Here is a 27,319-nt window from a genome sequence, read left to right on the forward strand (position 1 = left end):
CAACGGGACAATATCGAAGTCGCGAGCATGAGTTAGTTCATTATAAAATTCCCATCCACCCCCACCTCAATACTTTTTTACCCATCTGCTGCCAGGCATTAATACTACAAAAGTTCCCATCTGTTACCACTTGAATAATTTTTGTTTCATCGGCCCCCGAATCAGTAAAAGTTTCGACGGGTGGAAGTTGGGAATAAAGTTAAAGTGTTGTGGAGCAAATGTAACGGGGGCAAGAATGCGGAGGCAGATGGGAATTTAAACCCTTCATTCTGCGTCGTACTCCTCATTGCTGAAGGTCGTGCCATTAGTCACATAATCATCATCATCACGATCAACCCATCACCGGCTCACTACAGAGAACGGGTCTCCTCTCAGAGTCAGAAGGGTTTTGGCCATAGTCTACCACGCTGGCCATGTGCGGATTGGTAGACTTCACATCTTTGAGAACATTATGGAGAACTCTCAGGCATGCAGGTTTCCTCACGATGTTTTAGTCACGAAGTAATTAGTTAATACCTAATCGTTGCAGCTAGGCACTGAGGACAAACCTGTGTGGTTTATTCGATGTTTTTAGACTAAGCTTTTTGAATTGTATTTTGATTTGATAAAATAAAAATAGTGAAGTCTAGAGAGTTGCGTTGGGCACTTTACCGTCGCGAATTGTGTGTACTTCATACTTAAATTAATGAATGTTGGAGTCGCCTCGTCTAGCGAACCGGAAACACTTTAAACTTGTTTGTTTTTGTTTCTTCTAAATAACAGCGGCGCCGAACTGTAGCATGATTCATCCCAAGTCTCAACCCAATTCGCTGAAAACAACGTCACCTGAATTAAAACTATGAACTGAAAAATGGACAGACGAAAGTTGTACAAGGTTTACCGAAAGTGGGATCTTCAAACAAGTCGGAACAAGAAAATAACTTTCCGAGGTAAACACTGTTCTTCAGCGCGAGGAGAGCTGACAATGCGAATGTTTATCTACAAACTTGAACCAATAAAATATCCTTTGAAATATTACATGTTGTGATGCACGCAAAAATAACCAAACAGAAAGACAACACAAGCTTGTAGCAAAAATGTTCTATTTCTCTTAAAGCACGATTTAGACTGCAGAAGGAAGGAAAGAGCTATATCATCATCATCATCATCATGAACCCATAGCCGACTCACTACAGAGCACGGGTCTCCTCTCAGAGTGAGAAGGGTTTTGGCCATAGTCTACCACGCTGGCCATGTGCGGATTGGTAGACTTCACACGCCTTTGAGAACATTATGGAGAACTCTCAGGCATGCAGGTTTCCTCACGATGTTTTCTTTCACCGTTAAAGCAAGTGATATTTAATTAATTAAAACGCACATAACTCCGAAAAGTCAGAGGTGCGTGCCCGGGATCGAACCCCCGACCTCCAATTAGAAAGCGGACGTCCTAACCACTAGGCTATCACAGCTTTTTTTAGGAGGTATATAGTTCACAAAAAATATTCTAGTAAAAGTAGGGAATTCAATGGGGTGACTCCACCTTGAACAATACTGAGTTACTTTTACCACATTCCTTCTCCTTCATCACACCCTGAACCAGATCTGTACGTAGTGACCATTAAAACCAATCAGGCTGGAGTTAGGTAGTCTGCAGAATACACTAATAGTATTATTTTACAGAATAGGCTAGTTGACACTTTTTTAAAGTAGGTCTTAAATGGTTAATATTTGTCCTATTAGATCAAAAAAATTAACACTATATTTTTTTGCGCCCTAAAAACCATAAAACTTTAATTTAAAAATATATTTTTCTTAGACAGGTGAAAACACTGTCGGCCATGTTTGGCCGATAGATTATCTGTGCTCTGACGTCATGCATTTGTAAACAACAGCATAACCTCCCAAAGTTTAATAAACATGACTTCTATACTAGTTTACATGAAAAATATAGTAATTATCGTTATTGTATCATCTGAGAATCTAAAAAACGCATCGATAAAGACCACAGGAAAGTTGTGGATTAGAGTGCCCAGTGAAATAAATATACGTAACACGCGAAGACTTGCTTAAAGGGATCCTATATGACTAACGACTTCAACCCAAATTTATTTTTGCAAAGATCACTTTGTTGTAAGTCTTACTTAATAACTTATTCAATTTATAAAGAGAAAACGATAACTTTTTACGTTTACTATGAGTTTTTAGAAATATATAAAAACAAGCTTATGCTCGTGACTTCGCCCGCGTGGACTTCATAAATTTCAAACCCCCATTTAACTCACTCAGGGGTGGAATTTCAAAAAATCCTTTCCTAGTGGATACCTTCTCTTTACCTACAAAGAACACACCCACCAAATTTCATGTATCTAGGACCAGCTGTTTAGATGTTTAGGCTGTGCGTTGATATATAAGTTAGTCAGGACTTTAAATTTTATGTATATGGATACTACGTTAGTCCCCGCGTGACATAGGGATGACATTTCTTTGTTTACATATTTAATGACGTCACATCATGGCTGACAGCGTTTTCTGCGTTTCAAATAAAAATAAAAACTGTATTTTTTTAAATTGGATTTATATATCCATCCTGCGTTTTTAATAATTGTTATTGATATATTTCGTTGTCTTAAGCAAAATACTATAATAAATAATCATTTATTGGACGAAATTAGATATGAGTCAAGTAGCCTATTTTAAACGATTTTAATGAAATTTGGTTCAGAGATAGGTTGTATCCTTATAGACTAACTAGCTTATTCGCGACTTCATCCGCGTGGACTACACAAATTTTAAACCCCTATTTCACCCCTTTAGGGGTTGAATTTTCAAAAATCCTTTCTTAGCGGATGCCTACGTCATAATAGCTGTCTTCATGCCAAATTTCAGCCCGATCCGTCAAGTAGTTTGAGCTGTGCGTTGATAGATCAGTCAGTCAGTCACCTTTTCCTTTTATATATTTAGATTTTTATCCTGGGAAATTAAAGAATTCCCGCCGGGGTTTCAAAGAACTCAAATCCAAGCGGGTGAAGTCGCGACTCGCGGGCATCATATAGTTTCCTATGCACAATACCTATAGGTCAATATTATAACAGCATTATCGAAGACTCCCCACTAGGTGGACGGACGACATCAGACGAGTCGCAGGGAGCCGCTGGATTCAGGTGGCGCAAGACCGCGGCGTGTGGAAGTCCTATAGACAAGAGACCTAATGTATGTCCAGCAGTGGACGTCTATCGGTTGATGATGATTATCGGATTTATTTAGCAGATCCGATACAAGTTAATTAGATGAGACTGGTGGCCCTATATCTTCTGCGTGATCTTGAAAGATACGGCAGCAGCATTACTCAAGCTAATCATGCTTGATGCTCGAATGGCGTAACGTAGCATAAACAGATTAGATTTGAACATTTTGATAATGTAGCTACCGATCAGCTGATTACGAAAGTTCAAAGTACTGGTGGCTAGCGGGGTGGTTCCCCCTTGCAGCGAGCGCTGTTGGGTGAGGGGTCGCGAGGGGTGAGTAGGGGGTCGGGTAGTGTGATAACGAGCGCGGTGCGTTATTGCTGTCATCCATCATCGGCGCGTCACGGCCACTTCGCTACTTCGCGGTAGACTCTAACAACCGACTCGCTTCACCGCCTATGTTTTTTAGGATCTCTGTAGGGCTTCTTTTGCTTTTATCTTCTGATACCTACAGCTACCAATTGGGGATGAAATACTGCGTGTTATAAGTATGAAATATCGTGAACCAGGAAAGCTTTGTACCTTGGTGAACTCTCTTAGGTTACTTAGGTACATTCGATGCAATATCTATTTTTGCTCTGCTTTTGTAACGCGTAATATTTAACTCCTCACGCGCCATTTTAACTGTTTGTGTCAAAGTATGATTTTAGTCCTTATTTTAAAGGTGAACCGTACTTTTGACATGACAGTTGACCTATAGAGTTAAAATGCCGCGTGTTTTCATGTTACACAGAGGAATAAAATCCAGACAGGTAGAAATATAGTTTGACCTTATTTTACCCCCTTAGCAGTTGAATTTTTAAAAATCCTTTCGTAGCGGATGCCTACGTCATAATAGCTATCGGCATGCCAAATTTCAGCCCGATCCGTCCAGTAGTTTGAGTTTTGAGTCATCTTTTTCTTTTATAAATTTAGATAAGAGAAAAAAAAATCGAAACTTCCGATTTATGCCCTCTCGATTACCACGGCAGTATTGAAATCCCTAGCAGAGTCGAGCCTTAGACGTCAGCAGAGTATCAGTTGAGAGTTGAGACGACAAGCAGTATGCGTTTATAAAGAACTCTTTAATATGCTGTAAACATTGAATTTAATTTTCATTCCATTGATATCGCGAGGTCGTCGTCTCCTCGGCCGGCGCGGGCCATTAATTCATCTGAGCCACAATCGGCACTGAATCGAGCGTTCGCCGATATTATAATAATCTTATATTTATATCTCAACCGTGATAAAAATTCCAAAGTAAATTAGGAAGAAAGAAAAAGAGCTGTGCTACACATTACGAATTTCGTACGAAAACGCATTCTAAGTGAACGTGACCTAATGCAAAAATAGCACCACAACAGTTAGGGAACTTCTAGATGACTTCTAGCCATCGATATAGATGACAAGATATGCCCAAGTGAAGAAAGCTTTTCACGGTTTTGGAACCAAATAAATCAGTGCCACCTCTTAGATACTTATGAATGACCCGTTTGAAATCCAGACGTGACTGAAGTTGCATTGGTGCTAAAGCACCAATGAGTCGGTGCCATTTTGTTTGTTCAATGGCCCTGTCCATACGAAGTAATATAGTCTATGCTTCTAGCAAAACGTCGAGGCGTTTAACGTCACTGACAGGAGTCAAATGTTAGTATATTTGACGCAGGTAGCCCTAAGGTACCCCATGGGTACCCCTATTTTTCCCGTCACCGTGCGCAGCCTAATATTTGATACTAGCTTATGCTCGCGACTTCGTCCGCGTGGACTACACAAACTTCAAACCCCTATTTCACCCCCTAATAGGGGTTGAATTTTCAAAGATCGTTTCTTAGCGGATGCATATTCGGTAAACGAGTGCGTTTTTGTTGCAATTGGTTTTGGCAGCATGAGTAGGGAGCTTAAGTGGCAGTGAGTTTCGCTGGCTGCGCGCCAGCACGCTGTCCATGCGAGTATGAATGCATCACCATTAGTGACATCTGCTTCCAGTGGCGGTTAGTTCGGGCGCTGTTTCGGCGAGTTCCTGCTCTACGGGCTCGATGCTAACACTAACGAGTGTATAATGACTCACAGTAATGAGTCATCATCATCATCATCAACCAATAGACGTCCACTGCTAGACATAGGTCTCTTGTAGGGACTTCCACACGCCACGGTCTTGCGCCGCCTGGATCCAGCGTCTCCCTGCGACTCGTCTGATGTCGTCCGTCCACCTAGTGGGGAGTCTTCCAACGCTGCGTCTTCCGGTGCGATGTCGCCATTCCAGCACCTTGGGACCCCAACGTCTATCGGTTGTACGAACTATGTACCCTGCCCATTGCCACTTCAGCTTCACAACCCGTTGAGCTATGTCGGTTACTCTAGTTCTCCTACGGATCTCCTCATTTCTGATTAGATCACGTAGAGAAACTCCAAGCATAGCTCTCTCCATCGCCCGCTGAGTGACTCTGAGCTTTCTTATGAGGCCCATAGTTAGCGACCATGTCTCGGATCCACATGTTATCATCACTGGCAACACGCACTGTTCGAAGACTTTGGTCTTCAAGCACTGAGGAATTTTGGACAAGAAGACATCTCGAAGCTTCCTGAACGCTGCCCAACCGAGTTGGAGTCGGCTATAGTAATAGGGATTTCAATAATGAGTACAAGCATAGAATTAAGAAAGAGCATTATAATCTTAATAGAGTATCTTTCCAGGTTACTCTTGCCTAGGTTAGTAGGCAGGTGGAATAATGGCAACTTGCCCGACTTACTAACGAGTTTGTATCAAGCCCTTGGCGGTCAACTAACTTTTGTGTAACTTAGCAAACAAGCACCCCGACCGCGTCCGCTCGTAACAGAGTTCAGAAGATTACAGATCGTGCCGGAGAACAATTCACGATGGCCCGGTATCACCCCGGTATTGACCAAAATGGAGATGGGTCGGTCTGCAAAACACGTCATCTCTTACAATTACTTCTTAAATGCCCGAATCACACACAACGCGCGACGAAGCAGTCCAATACGGCTCCTAGAAGTCTTAATACTTACGAGAAACTGTAAAGCTTGGCTTTTCACTCGTGTAAAGGCGCAAAACAATATTGTGGATGATCGAACTTCGAACTAGCTTCGTTTCCCATGCCAGTTTTGTTGTCCGCAACGAAGGGAAACACACACTATGTTTCGCGGAGCGCGTGGGCTGTCGCAGGGCAAGTGAAGAGCAGGCGTATTATAAACGCGATCACTGCTAAGCGCGCTTTGAGCCACGATCCTGCAGTTTTCATACAGTTTCATGTATAACCAAATCGCAAACACATACGCGCGCGTCCAGTGTGACTTCCTGCCAAATAGCTGTCGCGTTTTATTTATTCCAGCCTTAACACCTGACCCTGTGGTAAGCTTATTTACTTCAACAACAATAAAGGTATCAGTGTCGAAGACATTGTTGCACAACTTTGACGATAAACGCCCGCCCCTGTGACGTGACTCGAGAGAGAAGTTAATAGGTACTTAATACTACTACACTTACTGGAAAACGACTTAGAAACTTTTGTCAAAAACCACATTATAAGCTTGACTGTAATCATGCACCTATTTGAGTTGTTTCAGCGACAAAATTCTGTAAAAACCAGCAAAGTGCGAGTCAGACTCGCGCACCGAAGGTCAGTCTACTAGTAGGTCAGTACTACAGTCGTTTTTTTCGACATTTTGCACGACAAAACTAAAACTATTATGTATAAAACTAAATTAAATCTGTTTTAGAATGTACAGGTAAACCCCTTTCATATGATACCACACTTGGTATATTAATTTTGAAACTTTTAAAGTTAAAAATACTAATTGTTCATGAACACATTTTAATTGTTACACACAATAATAAAAGACGCACTTAAAAGCTCGTGAACGGGTGAGCCGTTTCCTTGTCGGAGTTCATGTTACGTACTACTGCAGGTCGATTCCGGAAAAGTATAGGCGCGCGTTCACGAATTCAATTTATTATTGAATTTATTGAAGCGCAAAATGTAGAATGTCGTTAGCCAAAACAACCGTAAACGCGCAGAAAAAATGAAGTCCTGTATTATTTGCATTAGTCGCTAATGGTTGTGATATTTTGGTTGGATTTGAACCTATGGCCTATCTGGCCTACTAGCAATTCCTTCATAAAAAAGTTCATAAAAAACTTAAAAAAAAAGTCAAAAGTCAAAACGTTTATTTAAAGTAGGTAGGTAACAAAATTACGCTTTTTGATAGTCGTGTTGTAAATTACAAATTGGACACATAAGATTAGAAATAAGTACATTCCAAGTAGCGGGTGAATCCGCTAGCAACAGCTAGATCAATACAATCTTACTCCGAACCAATGTACATAATATTACGGCGTGGAATAGGTATTTCCCGTGCGACGAGTTCCGAATAGATATCCTGGAACCGCATCCAATAGCTGGTGTAATCTAGGTCGGGAGTAAAATGTACAAATAATGTATTCCGCGCGGCGATCCGGGCAGCTTATCCTTTCCGACTTAGCCTTGGAGACCCCATCCCGTGGCCCCTCTCGGCAAGGAATACAACTCTTCAAATACAATTAAGGCTTGCACAAATACAACGCGTGGCGGCGACGTTTTTAGGGTTCTGTACCTCAAAAGGAAAAACGGAACCCTTATAGGATCACTTTGTTGTCTGTCTGTCCGTCAAGAAACCTACAGGGTACTTCCCGTTGACCTAGAATCACGAAATTTGGCAGGTAGGTATAGGTCTTATAGCAGACATTCGGGGAAAAATCTGAAAACCGTGAGTTTGTGGTTACATCACACAAAAAAATTTAAATTGTGGTCATAAACAGCTAATAATTAGGATTTTCAATTTTCAAAGTAAGATAACTACTTATATCATTTTTATTTATTTTTATTATGCATCATAGTTTTTGAATTATCGTGCAAAATGTGGAAAAAATACGACTGTAGTACGGAACCCTCGTTGCGCAAGCCTGACTCGCACTTGGCCGGTTTTTTGTTTGATATGCCTCTCTATACTTTAGTTCAATGGTATTGAATGAGTGCAATGCAATAGTCGAGTGAGTGTGACCTCGTGTTGCGCCACACATGACTGCACGTCACACATGTCACGCTGTATGCTGTCGTGACAATGTGGCGCCGCGCCGGGAACTTGTTGTGCGCACACTTGGATAAACTTGATCGCATATCAAAGAGCTTGCCGCAAGGTGCACACGATTCACGAGCACATCACACCATGTCACGCCGCGCCGTCATGTTTTTGTGACAATGTGGGACCGGGAACTTGTGCGCACACTTGGATAAAGTTAATCGCATACCTATTCAGAGCCTTGCGCATGCTAGAGCTGCACGTGATTCACGAAAGAACTCAACGCGTGTTTCTAATTCCACCTAGATTCTCGACTCTTTCTGTAGTATCTTCTTTTTTTTTGCTTTCTAAACCAGTAGTAGAGTCACAGACACTATAGCTTGTCTTACAATATACAAAACAAAAAATCATACGTAAAAGCATGTGTCGCTTTTGTCAGGCATGACACTATATTTATCTACAACGCGTTCAACGCATGCCGATTGATGGCATTCACGTTCTCAGTACTGAAAGATCTGTTTAGGGAAGCGCGGACGGTACATGTAGTCTACGATCAGCTTTACCAAGGCATGTTGTACACAAGTCGGTATTAGCTACAGCCTATAAGCTATAAGCTAAACTCGACGGAGCTGCAATCCATCTTATTTATAAATGTTATCGCAGATGCCTTACCCGTTTGAGCTTCGAAAAAGCAGCTTTTGATAAATCGCCTGCTTCCAACTCGATGGGTAAATTCTAGCCCTAGCACGAATACCTACCGGATGAATGAATACTTTATATGGCAATGTTAGTTGAGTTTTTCTAAAAATCCATGATTTTCCGGGATAATAAGTAGCCGATGTCCGTTTCCTAGATGCCGTATTTCGTCAAAATCGATTTTAAAATGATAGACGCACTTTCGCATTTGCAAGATTATTAAAGAATTATGATATATAATTCTCTAGTCAAACCTCATATTGAATATCTTATCGAAGTTTTGGGAACTACCGAAAGAATTATGGATTTTGGAAATGGAAAAACATAGGGTTCTCACGGGATTAAATCAAACTCGCAATCCGCGTTTGTTAGTATTTTCGCTGGATTTTAATGCAGTTTGCTTTTCACTAGGAAAGTTTAGGTAGTATTGTACATTCACATTCAACATGGACGAGGACACTGACAATACCACTACTCGTATATTATAGGTTCAGGGTGAGATCCCAACCGTTACTTACCTAGGAGTGACTCTGGACTCGCGGCTGAATTTCGGTAGACACATAAATCTGGTGTGTGAAAAGGCACAAAAAACCATTAAGGCACTCACCTCAATACTCCCAAATACACGTGGACCGAATTCGCGGAAAAGAAGGACTCTTGCTCTTGCAATGCAGTCCACCATAATGTATGCGGCTCCTATATGGGTAACAGCCATGGACAAGGGAACACACAGGAGGACAGTGTTGAGCACCCAGCGTATGATGGCGTTGAGAACCTGCTGCGCCTATAAAACAACATCCACCGATGCTGCCCTCGTACTGGCAAATTTAATCCCAGCTCATCTCTTGGCGAGGGAAAGATCTGAGAGCTATGGACTGAAATTACCAGAAGAAAGAAAAGCCATCAGAGATAGGACCCTGGTTAGATGGCAAGAGGAATGGGACCAGTCTACAAATGGACGATGGACGCATAGACTGATTAAAAATATAAATAGCTGGGTATCCAGGAAACACGGAATACTGACGTTTCGAATGACACAGTGCTTCACAGGACATGGGGTGTTTATGCAGTATACAGAGCGCATAAAAAAGAGAAACAGCAGTAAGTGTATGTACTGCATAGAACCGATAGACGATGCAGAACATACACTGTTCCATTGTCCTCAGTTTCAGGAAGAAAGAAGGAATGTCGTAGCCGAGCTGGGAGGAGAGTTTGGAGTGGAGAGCCTCATAAGCACAATGCTGGAAGAGAAAAAGAAGTGGCAGATAGTTCAGAAATACATGGAAGGTATAATGGAAAGTAAGGAGAAAGACGAAAGAGGAGGAAGATGAGTTAGTCCGCGGCAGTAATGGTAGGCCAACAAGGCGGGAACATTAGTGCTTAGAGAAAGGAGGGGTTTTTAGTCGGTAGGAGTCCGGCACTATGTCCATGAGGATTTTCCCCTCCTAAGCGAAAAAAAAAAAAAAAAAAAAAAAAAAAGGGTGAGATCTATAGAGCGTACTCTGACTTAGCTTAGACTTAAGACAGAGTTAAAACGAGACAGAGCTATATCTGTCACATAAATCTGTCTCGTTTTAACTCAATCTTAAGTCTGAGCAAACTCAAAGTACGCTCTATAGATTCAGATTCAGATTCAGATTTATTTATTTGCTTTCATGTACATTTACATTTATTGATGGTGGGTGCTTAAAGCTAAAAGCTAAATACATGAGACCCTGTCAGGGTATTGCAAATACAATTTTAGGTACAATAAAATGGTAAATATTAAAGATACAATACGAATAGGATTAAAATTATTAAAATTATCATTACTAGATATTAAATATTATTCATTTGCATGCTTATATATTATTATATTATGAGAATGTTGACTAGAATTTATTATAAAGCAAGATCTCAGCCAAGTATCTTTATTGGCCACAACAAACCAAGACTAGTGCTATTATTGTGCGGAAGTGTAACAGTACGTATTATAACGTCTTCCGCAGCTGTTAGAGGAGAGCGCTATTACAGCCAGTAGCGATTCGCAGTGTTCCGGTATTTGCGGGTAGTTGGTAGAATGGCAGAAGCCACGCTTATAAAATTCAATGTAGCGAAGAGGGGATCGTAGAGTCAACAAATGGTAGGAATAAAACGCAGTGCCTCCAAGTATTCTGTCGTAGCCATAGATAAAATTATTCACTTATCAGTGGTCGTAGCTATCTAAGAATAACTTTAAGAGAATTCCCAATACAATTTATTTTTGTGGTGTACTTATTGTGTGGACAAAATATAGATAAATTCGGTCTAGATTCAAAATACAAGACCACAGATTTTGATAACAATATGTACTAGTATCACAACTCTGGTCTTCATCATCATCATCATGATCAACCCATCACCGGCTCACTACAGAGCACAGGTCTCCTCTCAGAGTGAGAAGAACATCGTGAGGAAACCTGCATACCTGAGAGTTCTGCTCCATAATGTTCTCAAAGGTGCGTGAAATCTACCAATCCGCAAATGGCCAGTGTGGTAGACTATGGCTAAACCCCTTCTCACTCTGAGGGGAGACCCGTGCTCTGTAGGGAACCGGCGATATACAATAACGAGCTATATATAGTATAATAAAATTACAACAGTGTGTGTATGCTTGTGTGTGTGTGTGTGTGTGTGTGTATGCGTGTGTAGTGTGTGTGTGTGTGTGTGTGTGTGTGCGTGTGTGTATGTATGTGTGTGTGTGTGTGTTTGCGTGTGTAGTGTGTGTGTGTGTGCGTGTGTGTATGTATGAGTGTGTGTGTGTGCGTGTGTGTATGTGTGTGTGTGTAAGTGGGAGTGTGTGATTGCATGCATATTTAGATGTTAGCTACTTTTTTTACGATGATAGTTTCTTAATTCCTTTTTAAATTTATTGTTTGATAGGTAAGATAAGTCAAACTCCGCGAACTGATTGTTATAAGTACGTACCAAGCGTGGAATTATAGAGTTATGAAATTATACAATTCTTAACATGTAAGTAATATTTAAAAGGATATTTTTATTGGTTCAAGTTTGTAGATAAACATTCGCATTGTCAGCTCACCTCGCGCTGAAGAACAGTGTTTATGTCGGAAACTTATTTTCTTGTTCTCGCTTGTTAGATCCCACTTTATGTAAACCTGCGGGGTGATTACGTAAAAAGTTGCAGTAGCGAGAGCAACGCGACATTAGTAGCAATCCGACAGTTCATTTGCTGTCTCTCTTCCTCTTCTTCTTATTTGGCTTTGTGGCTATTGCCGTCTCTCTCTAGCCGGACGTTTGACAGCAATGATCGCGAGATTTAAACGCCTGTCGCAAGCCTGTCGCGAGATACGTAATCGCCCCGCGGTGCTCTGTAGTGAATCGGCGATGGGTTGATCATGATGATGATAATATTAATAAATGTCTGCTTTTAGCATCTATAAACTACATGTGCATATCAAAAGAACAGTGGGTTGCGGACGTACAAACATAACATCGTGGCGTGTGTATTAATGACTATGGCATTCCGCGCGCGTCTAGGTCGCTTTATAGAGACACGGGAATGCAAGTATTTGGGCCACTGCGACTGATATAGGCGCCACACTCAAAATCATTCCTCGCACCGATGATTTCCCTTTAGAAAATAACTTTTTACTAGGTTCGGCTCGTGAATTTGTCCGCGTGAATCACTTTTTATATCTGGGATAAAATACATGTAGCCTAGATTACTCGCATGATGATCAAAATCGGTTGGACCATTAAAAGTTTAACCCGGACCGAAACAGCCTATTAAAATATATAAGAAGCATTCAAATTGGCCCAGTAGTTTTTCAGGAAAATAAAATGATGTGATTTTTGTATAGTAGTGGTAGTTTTTTATTATTTTTACGGAGTTTAGTTTACGGAGCTAGAAAGATTTTTTTTAAATCACGTTTTTTATTAGTCTTTAAAATAATTAAATACTAACGTCACGCTGTACGGTGTTTCCTTCGCCGTTAAAGCAAGTGATAGGTATTTAATTGCTTGATACGCACATATTAATAATTCCGAAAAGTTAGAAACATGCCGAGATGAACTTTGTCCCAATTAATTCAAATTAATTCAATAAATTTTATTGACAAATATTGCGTTAAGCGGCTTTTACGCAGGCCTGTGAGAGTATTGTACAGTATGTGTTTCAGGATAACAGGGGCGCGGGTGTGGGGCGGGTGTGGGGAGGGGTGGGGTGGCTGGAGACTGCAACTGATTGCCCCCAGCTCTATAAATAGCCAGCCTAGATCCGCTGCAGGCGCCTGATAACGCGCCGCTTCCATCCGCGCTCCCACACTTAGTACGTGGACTTCATCGTTACACCAAATAGGTAGTTTCTATTAAATAATGATTAGCAACACCTCAACACTAGACTCTACTGATTTCTCTTCGTCCGTGAGATTTAGTTTTTGTTAAATCCCAGGGAAAGTAAGTATATGTCAATCTCCAGGTATTCAACTATAGATGGGTACTAATGCAAAAAAATCACGTCGAACCAATGATCCGTTGCGACGTGATTAAATGACAAACCAACAAACCAATAAATCAACAAACAAACACACTTTCGCATTTATAATATGGAAAGTAATATTGGTCGTTTCGCATCGAAACGCAATGCAACGCATCGCATCGCAACGCACCGCATCGCATCGCAACGTAACGCATCACAACGCAACGCCTCGCAACGTTGGCTCATAATTCTAACGGGATCGAAAATATTACTGTAGGTAATTTCAAGGAGCTGTTCAGTTTTTTTTCAGTCTTGACTTTTTCAGTCGTTTCCGTTGTTCCCTGATAATCATCTGGTGCTTTAGTAGTCGCGGGTCTCATTTTATAATGATCGTCATGATTTATTGGCCAACTTATCGCGCTGCCTGCGGGGGGCAAACTAATTAATTTATTCCAGTAAGTAAATCATGACCATGAGCCAGAGCTATAATGAGACAAGGGATGTGAAGGCAATACCGACATCATGTTAGCGGAGGAGCCTCAGAAAATACTTCGCTAAATCAATTAGGTATCTTCTTCTTGAATAATTACCGCAACGTCTTTATTAATTACTAGCTTATGCTCGCGACTTCGTCCGCGTGGACTACACAAATTTCAAACCCATATTTCACCCCCTTAGGGGTTGAATTTTCAAAAATCCTTTTTTAGCGGATGCCTACGTCATAAAAGCTATCTGCATGCCAAATTTCAGCCCGATCCGTCTAGTAGTTTGAGCTGTGCGTTGATAGATCAGTCAGTCACCTTTTACTTTTATATATTTAGATTATTTTTCTCTGCGGATAATCCAATCATTGTTTTGATTTTGTTAGTAAGTACTTGTACGTTACTCATATTACTTAATATAAAATTCGAATTTCACGACCTATCTGTTTAACCAATTATGAAGAAATTTGGTACAGAGATAGCTTACATCCCGGGGATGGGCATACCTGAGCTAATTTTTTACGTGTTCAAAAATTTCCTTGTATTACCTACAATTTTTAGAAGACCTTCTTTCAAAAGTGAGCCTCAATAGCTCAACGGTTAAATGCGTGGACTGATAAACCCTACAACGCGCAACGTGGTGAACGACGAATTGGTCGACGGTTCAAACCCCGCCCGTTGCACTATTGTCGTACCTACTCCTACCACAAGCTTGACGCTGTTGGAGAGGAAAGGGGAATATTTGTCATTTAACATGCCTAATATTCTTTTTTTTAAAAACCGGCCAAGTGCGAGTCAGGCTCGCGCAATAAGGGTTCCGTACTACAGTCGTATTTTTTCGAAATTTTGCAGGATAATTCAAAAACTATGACACATAAAAATAAATAAAAATCTGTTTTAGAATGCACAGGTGAAGACCTTTCATATGATACCCCACTTGATATAGTTATCTCACTTCGAAAGTTGAAAATACTAATCATTAGTTCATGACCACAATTAAATTTTTTTTTGTGTGATCTAACCCTAAATTCACGGTTTTCAGATTTTTCCCCAAATGTCAGCTATAAGATCTACCTACCTGCCAAATTTCATGATTCTAGGTCAACGGGAAGTACCCTGTAGGTTTCTTGACAGACAGACAGACAGACAGACAGACAACAAAGTGATCCTATAAGGGTTCCGTTTTTCCTTTTGAGGTACGGAACCCTAAAAAGTAGTCAAATCTTTAATCCTAAATATTTAATCATCATCCCTGTTTAGAAAATAAATATCTGCCGACCCTACTTAGCGTGACGTGGGATGAAAAATGCTGGGCATTCTTTGTGTTGATTAAACCACGTCAGCGCTTGACGTGACCTTCCCTCCACCTCCCGCCGCCTGCCAGCGCGACAGCCTTCCCCATCAATCACCTCCGACAGCCCATCGACACGTTGCAGATAAGCACCAGATGCTTTTCCAGCTCCAGATGAGTAGAATTGTGTCTAATTTTGAGCTGTTTTACAAGAAGTACAGTAGCCGGCAAAAAATATTGTACATCGACCTTAGAGCTTTCGCCTTCGTAGAGTCTGACTGATTCGTAGAGCGTTGTCTTTGTCACTCTTACCTATGTGACGTTTCGTCGGTCTCAGCGACAGAGACAACGCTCTACGAAACTGCTATCTCTTTCTAAAGGTCGATGTAAAATATTTCCTGCCAGGTACTGTAGGTTAGTTTCTTACGTAGTCTTCATTGCTGAAGGTAATTTGGATACAGTAAGTACTCCTTTCCGCATTGGGGTCTGCCAATCTTGGGCCAACGGGCATACTATGGCCTAAGCCCTTCTCACTCTGAGAGGAGACCCGGCTCAGTAGTGGGCCGGTAATGCGTTGATCATGATGATGAAGTACTCCTTTCATATAGCATAGAGTAGGTACGTTTTTGATTCTAGTCCGTTATCATCTCAGATAACACCTACCGAGTAGTGAAGCGAGACAGTAAAATGTCACTCGGCCGAGACAGTCTTGTGGCTGAGAAATTGCGGCGAAATTGCACTCGTTAAAGTGTTTATACCAACCGAGTACCGGTACTCGGCCGAGGACACTGACTCGCCGCACTGTACTCGGTAGGTGTAATCTGCCCATAACATTTGGTAGTCAAAGGTCACCTATCAGCTATCGACTTGGGGCAACGGTGCGTGACTTAACACGTTTGAATCAGTCGGACTCAACGCAATCATCACCCTCAGTTTTAATAGTAAGCTGTCATTAATTTTTTTTTTTTTTATAAGAATATTAGCCATATTAAATGACTAATATTCCCCTTTCCTCTCCAATTAAGCATCAGGCTTGTGCTAGGAGTAGGTACGACAATAGTGCAACGGGCGGGATTTGAACCGTCGACCTTTCGATTTTCAGTCCACTCCTATACCGGTTGAGCTATTGAGGCTCTAAAAGCTCTCTAAAATTGTGGAGAAGAAACCGTGTAAAGTAGTACTCCTACGTTGTTTATTAAGTTTAAATAAGTCAGTGTTGTTATCTTCAAATATAGTACAGTACGCGACCTTTAGGGAGATAGCAGATTTGTAGAACGTTGTCCCTGTCGTTGAGATCGACAAAACGTCATATAGGCATGAGACAACGCTCTACAAAGCCGAAATGTCACTAAAGGCCGACACTAAAAGTATTCAAATCACCACAAATACTGACCAAACTCTAGATGCCAAGAGAACGTAATAAATCTTCTTGAGAGTTGAGACACATACTTACTTCGATATTCAATTAACGAGATCTATCAACCTCTGTGATCGATTGATTGATGCGCATTTTGCAATGTCGATAACGAAAAATGTAGAGCGCGTTGATGTCTTTTCTATTGGTTTTTTTGCATTCATCAGAGACTAAAGATGGGCGTTATTGGCTATTTACGGCAACGGTTAATCAACAGTTACTTAGTTTCAATACCGATATTGTTAACCGTTGCCGAATATCGGTATCAGAGTTGTGTTTCAACTAATTTAATATGCGCCACGCGCAGCGGTTTCCGTAGTAGTAACAAAGCTAGCTGCCGTATCAATACCGTCTGTATAGCTAGCGCGCGCATATTCACTAAAATAAAACCAATTTTACTTTCATGAATATCGTGAAATAATCACAACCTTAAGTTCATAGCAGTAAAGTTTAATTTGATCATTGACATAGGTCAAACTATAGTGGACGCCTGCACGAATAGTTTGCCACAGTCCAGTTAACCAAAAACATTTCATAAAGATTGATAAACCAAAGAGGACCTTATCTCTATTACTCTAAGGCTAACTGTATTTAGAATGATAGATCAAAGTGTAATGGACAAGTACTTGTACAGTTAAGCCTTAGCGTAATAGAGATAAGATCGGCTTTGGTTTACCAAGTTCTTAGTTACTAAGCCGGTAGCCAATAACCGCTCCTTCTCAGCTTTCAGTGAAAGAAAGAAAGAGAAGGCATAATTATTGCGTTTCTAGTTACCCAAAAACCAAACAATGCATTGTCGGTTGCCAGTTGGCAGTGTTGCGTTGTCAGGTGGTTCGTCATAGATGATAACTGAAAACCGTTGCTAGCTACGACAATAACGCTATGGTACGCTATAGGCACGGCAGCGGTTTTCAGTTAAGTTAAGCTATAGCGGACACATGTCTATCAGAGACCAATTAGATGCGCAGTTTATTACGTTGACGGACAGCCATGTGTTTTTACTTTTATATGGCGAATAGTGAAATGTATTTTAAAGAGTGTTTAACTTAAGTGACTGCTTCTGACATAATATGTAATACCAATTTAATAAGGAAGCGAAATGAAGCGAAGGGTTTCGTGCGTGTCGTCTAAGGGAAAGAGGTTGCGATCCGCGCTCTGGGGCCTACCTGGTTCAAAGGTTGATCATCGCCATTCAGCGTGGCAATAGTGCCAGCTTAATGGGCACCTTTGGCCCAGGGGCAACCAGGGGCGGACTTTTTGACGACGTTTAATTTTAAGTTGGTAAGGTTTATTTAAGTTTGTATGTTTTATTTTAATATTTATAAGTACTTTTCATTTAACATTCATATGTTAGGTAAATTGGTATTACTTATGCGTATGGTAAAGATGTCTAAAATTAAACAATAAACACTAAAGCCATAAAGATAAAGAAACGTTTTGCATTGAGCTTTGTGTGGACATAACTCTTAAGTGCATGTTTAGTAAAGCCTGGCATTACCTACTTAGTAATTGCGTAAACCTGTAATTGCCTATACAAGAGCAGAGACGGATTGTTTTAGGACGTAGGTAATAGGTATCTAGTACACGCTTACGTGAAGTTAGAGTGAGGAGGTGAACCGGTATTGTACGCAGGAATGTACTCATACATAATATATCTTTCGCAGATAGCTAGGTGTATGTATTGTGTATGTTTTGCGGCCTCTACTGGTAATGCTGGCGCGTAGATTGGACTTTTACAGGCAATACAAATCACTACCCATATTATAAATGCGAAAGTATGTTTGTTTGTTGGTTTGTCCTTCAATCACGTCGCAACGGAGCAACGGATCGACGTGATTTTTTTCATGGGTATAGTACAAGACGGAGAAAGACAAGCTACTTTTTATTTTGTTATCCCGGAAAATCAAAGAGTTCCCGCGGGATTTTAAAAAGCCTAAAACCACGCGTAAGAACTCTCGGCCACCAGCTAGTATACAGCACAAAAGTAATGTACCTACCTATAGTAAGAAAGAAACAAAAAAGAAACAAAACACATTTATTTACCAAACTAGGCCACACATCACATCTTATAACTTTAAGAGCTAGTTATTCCGGCGCTTCTTCCACTTGAGCATAAGCCCAACGCGCTTCAAGCAAAAGAAGCGCCGGAACAAACTGTCATGTGTGGCACAACACGAAAAAGGGTCCCAGCTCAGCATTATGCTGTATGCCTTGTTGCACAAGAACATACAGCGCTGATTTTCCGCTGGTACCCTGAACCAGGTGACGCCGCGGAAACAAACTAACAATAACTACTAACAGTAATTCTACAATACTCATTATACGTGAGGGGTACTTATTGACTGCACAAAGAAGAAAGTGCATAATATGAGCATAATACGTATAATTGCGACCTACCCTAGCTAAAGTTAGAGCAGGCCCTCGAGCCTTACAGGTTTCTGATAGATAAGGAAAACTCACACGGTCTGCAATCGTTCGTGCAGCGGTGGCAGTTCCTGCAGGTGCGCGGCGCGGCACGTGAGGCGCGCGGCCGCCTCGGCGCAGGCGCAGCGCGCGCCGGCCGGGCACGCGGCCGCCGCGCACGCCGCCAGCACCACCAGCAGCGCCAGCGCCGCCGCCATGCCTCACCTGGCGCGCCGCGCCCGCGACGCCCGCACGCCGCGCGCGTGCCCAGCACTCGCAACTCCCATCCTCACTACACTCACTATACTCTCACTGGTTCTCACTTATCAACTCGAATATACTCACGCTAATTTTTAGGGTTCTTTAGGGTTCCGTACCCGGACGTATTACTAAGCCTCCAATGCCCGTCCGTCCGTCTATCTGTCAGCGGGCTGTACCTACCTATCTCGTGAATATACCTAGGCAGAGAGTTGAAATTTTCAGTAAATGTGTATTCTATTGCCGCTATAACAACAAATCAAAATAACAAAAATATCAAAATGGCCACACGGAACTTTATTGAAGGTTTTTTAATTCCGTAACAAGTTAGCCCTTGACTGCGATCTCAACTGGTGATAAAATATGATGACGCAGTCTAAGATAGAAGCGGGCTAACATGGAAAGGGTATGGCTGTTCAGAGAGGGGGGTATTTCCAGAAAAAAAGGAATCGTATAATATAGGATCACTTCGTTGGTTCTCTGTCATCTTTAAGACCTTTAAGATCTGTAAACTAACCCAAATTCGCAATAAAGAGAATTGAATTGCATTGAATCTTTCTACCGTGATAGCCTTGTGGTTAAGATGTCCGCCTCCTATTGGGGACGTTGGGGATCGATCCCGGGCACGCACCTTTAGCTTTTTGGAGTTAGGTACATGCGTTTTAATTAAATGTCACTTGCATTAATGGTGAAGGAAAACATCGTGAGGAAACATGTATGCCGAAGAGTTCTCCATAATGCTCTCATGGGAGTGTGAAGGACTATGGTCAGACCCTTATTATTCAGAAAGGAGACCCATGCTCAGTAGTGAGCCAGCGATGAGTTGATCATGATGTCTTATAGCACAAGTAAATGGAGTAATCCGAAAACCGTGAATTTGTAGTTACAAAAAAAACTAAAAGTCTTAAAAAGTGTTATTTCTCGTACGGAACCCTTGGTGCGCGAGTCCGACTCGCACCTGACCGGTTTGTTTGTTTATTCACTATTTCCACTCGAAGCTATGAAGTCGTATGGTTATACAGTGATGTTATTGCTTTATCGAGGAGTTTTAATTCAAAACTGAACAGCTGTGAACGCAGCGCGGCGAAGGACTCGTGAGCAAGATATCGCGCGTGTGAATGCGTGGAGCACACACGTACTGGCAGAGCGACGTCGCGGCGCAAACTGGCGGCGAGGACTGCCGACTGGTGTGTCCGGCGTGGGCTGACGGCTGGCTCGGAGCCGGCGGGCTGGGCGGCGCAGGCCGGTGCCGCGGAGTCTGGCCCTTCGCTCTCGAACTTTTGAATAAAAGTCTTAGCTAATAAACAATCAGTACTTACTAACTTAGGTACATCATCATCATCATCATGATCAACCCATCGCCGGCTCACTACAGAGCACGGGTCTCCTCTCAGAGTGAGAAGGGTTTTGGCCATAGTCTACCACGCTGGCCAAGTGCGGATTGGCAGACTTCACACACCTTTGAGAACATTATGGAGAACTCTCAGCCATGCAGGTTTCCTCACGATGTTTTCCTTCAGCGTTAAAGCAAGTGATATTTTAATTACTTAAAAACGCACATAACTCCGAGAACTTAGAGGTGCGTGCCCGGGATCGAACCCCCGACCTCCGATTGGAAGGCGGACGTCCTAACCACTAGGCTACCACAGCTTCTTCACTTAGGTACACAATAAAGTTAATTTATAGCTACTTACCTAGGTCCTCCCTCGCCTTTTACTATCGGACCGCGAGGCATCGGTTATTCAAAAGTCTGCACACGCTGCTTCCCTACATAGTCGACTTAGCTCGATTTAAATAAAATATAGCCTATAGATTTGCTTTCATCGTTCCCAATACCACGAGGGACCGACAGGAGCGAGAATGAAAGAAAGTGAGGAATTGAGAGTGCCGGCTAGAGTAGGTTAGTCCATGTCAACAGTGCCACGTATACGCAATGACAGGTGAAGGGAACTATGATAGTGATGAAATAGAGAGGGCTCTTCCAGTGATTGTGTCTTGGAGTCCATGTCAACAGTGCCACCTAGAAGAGTAGGTATACGCAATGACCAGCAGAGGTGTAGGGAACTATGATAGTGATGAAATAGAGAGGGCTCTTCCAGTGTGTGTGTCATGGAGTTCATGTCAACAGTGCCACCTAGAAGAGTAGGTATACGCAATGACCAGCAGAGGTGAAGGGAACTATGATAGTGATGAAATAGAGAGGGCTCTCCCAGTGATTGTGTCTTTGAGTCCATGTCAACAGTGCCACCTAGAGTAAGTATACGCAACTGTGATACATAATGACCGCAGAGGTGAAGGGAACTATAAGAAAATGAAACCGTTCTCGCCAGCGCCGTTACGGTGATCGTAACGCGGAGATGATTTTTCTCACATTTTAAGCTACGGCCACACCTGCGCGCCACGAACGCGGGAGTCGGGACGCGATGCGGGAAGGTCCATGACGTAAATCTGGACGTGCACACTGCACACCCATGTGACTGTTGTAGTCACGCCGGCAATCGTTGCGCGGCTGACCGCTGACGTTCCCGCTTCATAGTCGCTTTGATCGCGTAGGTTTGGATGATACTCCTCGAAATTCCATCGAATAACGTATAAAAAAAAGCTACGCTTCAAACATTGTGTTTTGATGATCTCCCTGCCGCAGTGGTGAGCGCTGTCAGTCTTAGTTATATTAAGTGGGAGGTTCGGGGTTCGATACCCGGTAGGAGCAATTATTTGGTGATTCATAATGTCTAAATTATCTCTAGTCTGGTCTCGTAGGAGGCTTCTGTCGTGGCTAATTACCACCCTACCGGCAAAGCATGCCACCAAGCGATGTTTCGAAACAATGACGTGTAGCAACCGATAAGGAGTGTACACAGGGTTATGCGTTTAATAAATCCTCTTCTAGGTTAGCTTGCTTCCATTTTAGACTGCATCCATCACTTACCACCAGGTGAAATCTAGGAACGGCTAACTTGTTTCAGAATTTAATAAAAAAAGTTGTCTAATTGTCTATAGTTTGGTTAGGTATATTACCATTATTCTGAGTATATTACCTACATGAGTGGGTCATTCTCATTGGTCATTGGGTAGTTTATTCTTTGCGATCCAAGGTGGACTGTGATTGCGATTGACAAAATCAAAGAAGTTGGAAGTACTACTACCTACTACGTAGGACAAAATATCCTCGTGTTTGAAACACTTGAAACCATAGATATACTTTGAAATACAAACTTCCAGGCTCAAAAGAGCTAGAACCCAAAGTCATAAAGACAACCACAAAAAAAATTTACATCTTGCATGGTCTGTAATCTGTGTATAGAACCCAGAGCCGTAAAACCAGTTAAAAAAATGTGCATCAACTGTGCAGTGTGCGCAGTGCATGTGCCGTAGATAGAGTAATAAAGGTAGGTACAGGAACGTTTGCTTTCTCATTCACACTAAAAAGAGAGCACAGATAAAGTTACTAATGTGGTAAACAGAGACGCAGCTAACCTATTTTTTGTCCCTTATCGTGTAACTAGTTTTTTTCAAGAATACAAGAATACATACAAGGAATGCAACTTGCAAAACAAACTTTAAGAATTCGTGGCGTAATTGTATTTCCCATTAGTTATTTACTTGTAAAAACGTTTAATACAAATATTATTGATCGGTTAGTACAAATATTGACTACTAAACAATGTTAATAATTATTGTCGTGTTATTCATCGTTACGTCGTACGTCGCTATCTCATACGCGGTTACACAGTACTTCAATCTACCTTTATCTATCTACGGCACAGTGTTTCCATGTACACGGTAATTACCGTAGATGCACCGTAATTCAGCCCTAATCTACCGTCAAGGTAATATGGCCATTACCTTGACCGTGTCACCGTAATACAAAATCACGTTAAAAATTCATAATATACTGCGTAATAGTAGTATTTCGTCCTTATTCAAGAAATTAGGAAGGAGTAAAATGTAAAACTAATGAGATTTAACAAAATATTAATATGAATAAATCCGTATATGAAAAAGATATTGCTATGCTAGGAGAGTCAGATTCAGAATAATATTAATAGCTGATTAAAAAGCTAATTCGTGACGTTTTTTCTTTTAAAAATGACACGGTAATTTACACGGTATTCTTTTAGCCACGGAACAGAAAGAACAGTGGAAGTGCAATTCACCAAAATTACTATAGGAACCGCTGTCGCCAAACTCATACAAATATACCGATAGTCATATATTGCACTACAAAGAAACAAATCATTTGATTTGTCGTTTAAGTTTAGTCAAAACTAGCCTACGTCACAGATTTGGAAACAAACCCTGACGTTCTAGAAATAAGATTTATTTTGCTTTAGCGGAAGAACGTATTTACGAGCTATAGTCACACTCACGTCACACTAGATTCAATTGTCCAATTAATTCCGCTACTTGACCATAGATGGCGGTATTCTAAGTGGTAGCAATTATAAACTTAAGTACGTTAAACATATGGTTGACATTTGCGTGATCGGTCGATTTTTTTCCTCCTCAGCTAAGGCCGCACCGCGTAGCTCAATGAATTACCTATCGATATCGATAGATACTCGTTATTTTGTTCATTCGCAAAAATAAAATTAAAAAGGTAATTATAAAATTGAATAAAAGTGCTGGTATGTATGCATGCCTTTTACAAGTATGCACAAAAAATACTGCAACGTATGAAAATAGTTAAATTTTATTTATTGCCCTTGAAATAAAACATATTTGTTAAGAAACTGGCGTTTCGAAAGTCTTATTTTTAATTTTAATAAACGGTGTATGCGAACATTTATGTATATATTTTTCGACTATTGCCTTCATCAAATCGGTAACGTGATTAGACGCAGGAATCTCCGAATCACTTTGTCTTTTTGAAGAACCTGGAGTGACCACATTTATCATTTTGTGGCTGAAACCAAAATTAAATTTTGAGAATAAATCCGTACTAATATCATAAATGCGAAAGTGTGTCTGTCTGTCTGCTAGCTTTTCACGGCTCAACCGTTCAACCGTTTTTGATGAAATTTGGTACAGCGATAGCTTGCATCCCGGGAAAGGACATAGGCTACTTTTTATCCCGGAAAGTTGAAAAGTTCCCACAGGATTTTTAAAAACCTAAATCCACGCGGACGAAGTCGCGGGCATCATCTAGTACCTATATAAAAATGAATAGGAGAAAAATTAATTAGTGTGTTTATGAATTAAATTTGATATTTAGTCAGTCAATCTTCATACAAAAATATAACTAAGAGGTGGTGTTGTTTTGTATTATAATATCAAGTATTTTCAATACTTACGGAATAGAATCAATCCAAAATAAACTTTATCTTAATTGGTTAAGGTTGATTTGGACTAACCGTTCTATTAAATATTAGTAAATTGAAATAAATTAAGATTTTATAGAAAACAATGAAAATCGTACTTACCGATGATACGAAACACCTCCATTTTTAAGATTTTTTCTCCTACTATCATTTTTACACTCCAAAACGGAACAGTAACATTGCTAGGGCAATATGAATTTATCGCGAGACTACCAACTCCACGCGATGTTACAACGCGACTGGGATCAGTTTTACGTAACTACGCTTAATTGTGGCACGCGTGCCACGCCTACTTAGCACTTCCACTGTTTTTTCTGTTCCGTGCTTTTAGCTAATCCACCGTAATTTAATCTAGAAACACCGTAATTTTAACCCTTGAACACGGTAATTCTCAATTTACATATGGAAACACTGCTACGGCATGTACATTGTTGTCTGTGGTGCATTGCATTTGCTAATAACGATTTTGATTTTACTGAAAACTGAAAACCATTTTACTTTAAAAATAAAAGTTAATTATGCCCGGGAACAAAAATTACAGAAAATGTGAGGTGTGATAGAGTACGTGCAGGTGACATATCATAGGATCTCCGGAGGTCTAACTTTAGAAGCCGAAGGCGCAAAATTATATATTTTGAGATATTTGACTCTTTTTTGTGTTTGTGAAAATGGCTGATAAAGAAAAGAAGAGGAAATGTTTTAAATGTGGCTGCTCGCCGACTGAAGACAACATTCAGTTGTTTCGATTTCCTAAACCTGCTGTAAGGAATCTTGTGCGGTACGTATAAGCGGTTTTAAAAGTGCATGCCTGAATGAATTTTAACATAAGTAGGTATAATATTATGTTAAAATTTATTCTCTATTTATTTATCCTTATACAGACACAATATGACTATATTTACCTATAGTTTTCTGATGAGCATACTGACATAATAACATTGTGTTTGTGTTTATGTCAACCATACCCCATATTTTTTTTAAAATTCAGGTATAAGTTAGCCCTTGACTGCAATCTCACCTTATTTCAGAACGGAGATACCATTAGTTATGTAATACAATTTACTGGTAGCACACCCTATAAAGTGTTTACTGTTACCTATAGGATACTAGAAATACTTTCTTTTATATATGGTCATTATGGTATATATTTGTAATACTAATAAATAACAATATTATTTCTTTTCAGATGTGAACTATGGGCTCAATACATTTTTCCTGAAAGAAACTACTCTTCATCGTCCCTGCAGATGAAGTTGCACAATGAACATAGAATGCTGTGTCAGAATCACTTTGCAGATTTTACTGATTGTACTAAACAGAAGTTACAAAGAACTGCTGTTCCATGCGATGCAAGTCAAAATGCTGTTAAATACAATACAGTACCCTACCCAGTATAAATGCGAAAGTGCGTTTGTTTGTTGGTTTGTCCTTCAATCACGTCGCATCAATATTTCCTGCCGGCTACTGTATTTACTCTAGCCTTGAATGTACTTCCTTGTAAGTAAAGTATGTATAATTTCTACGTACATAAATGTTTTACTTGATAAATAAGTGAATTGTGTTGTTTCAGATAAATATGTTACCATCAGATTCTACATCAACACAGCCCACAGACCACATTGAATCAAACTCAACTGAATCAATCTTGATTCAGTTGGGTTGTGCTCAGAATCAGTACCACTGCCACTGATTTTACTGTTGTAAATTGGGGGTGTCAACATACCTGTCGTCAATAAACCTAAAATAAATAATGATTAATATTAAGATCACGTGACGGCCGACTTCCGCCTTGTTTGCGATGGCAATGTTTATAAATGTACCCCACCTCGACAGAAGAGACACAGTCTTGTATTATAATTCAATCTATGAAGTTCTTCAGCCCAGAGCAAACAAGGACGGCAGGCTATACTCTTATATTTTATTAGGTATTTCTTATATTTTATTGTACTGTAGTTATTTGTTTTTTATAGCTTACTTGTTATAACTGTGTACCAAATACGTTTTAGTTTCTATGTACTATTGAATGTTGTATTGTTTTTAAAATATGTGTCGTGGAGTTTCTTTGCCCCTTTCTTCTCCATGACTTCAACACCTTTGCGAAACAGGTGGTAGATTCATTTGAAAATAAATAGACCTATGCTGAAAAAAAAACAAAATAATAGTTAATAGATTAATCATTAAAGTATTAAAGATCTTACAATAAATGATCAATTATTATTCGACTTGGTTGGTTTTACTTCTGTTTTTATTACCTATCCACTTTTGCTAATTAATTATTTTATGTATTGAGATAAAAGTAAACAATTAGGTTATCAACTTCTAATTATTTTAGAAGTCAGTTTAGATGGTTAGGATTCTAACTTTAACAAAATAATACAGCAGATGCTTTGCTTGATTTTAATAACTTAATGGCCCCGATTCTCTAGTCTCTCTCTAAACTTAATTTAGAGTATCTGCATCCTTTTCTTTTTACTTATGCTAAAAAAGGAACGGAACATGACTTTCATAAGACTCTAAATTTTAGTGCACGTGCAGTGGGTTTGCGAGTGCGTGCTAAAATCACGGGTTTACCATCTAAAAATTAAATTTAGAAGTGTCAAACTGCTTCTGTCCTTTTCATATTACAATAGTAAGAAGAGGGTGCGAGTACTCTAAAATTAGGTTGTGCTTAGAATCGGTGCCATAGGGGCCGATTCTCTTATACACAATCTCTATC

The 27,319-nt window shown here is 40.5% G+C and overlaps 1 protein-coding gene across 1 annotated transcript in view; it reads right to left on the reverse strand.

Annotated features, from left to right (window-relative positions):
• rk (G-protein coupled receptor rickets) overlaps positions 1-19,242 on the reverse strand; it is an 81,386-nt gene extending 62,144 nt beyond the window's left edge. The window contains exon 1 of the mRNA XM_034980387.1: positions 19,082-19,242. Coding sequence (XP_034836278.1) covers positions 19,082-19,242 — 161 coding nt within the window. The remainder of the gene's footprint in view (positions 1-19,081) is intronic.
• Positions 19,243-27,319: the final 8,077 nt, after the last annotated feature.

This window comes from Maniola hyperantus, chromosome 22 (assembly GCF_902806685.2).
Source record: "Maniola hyperantus chromosome 22, iAphHyp1.2, whole genome shotgun sequence".
Lineage (NCBI taxonomy): Eukaryota > Metazoa > Arthropoda > Insecta > Lepidoptera > Nymphalidae > Maniola > Maniola hyperantus.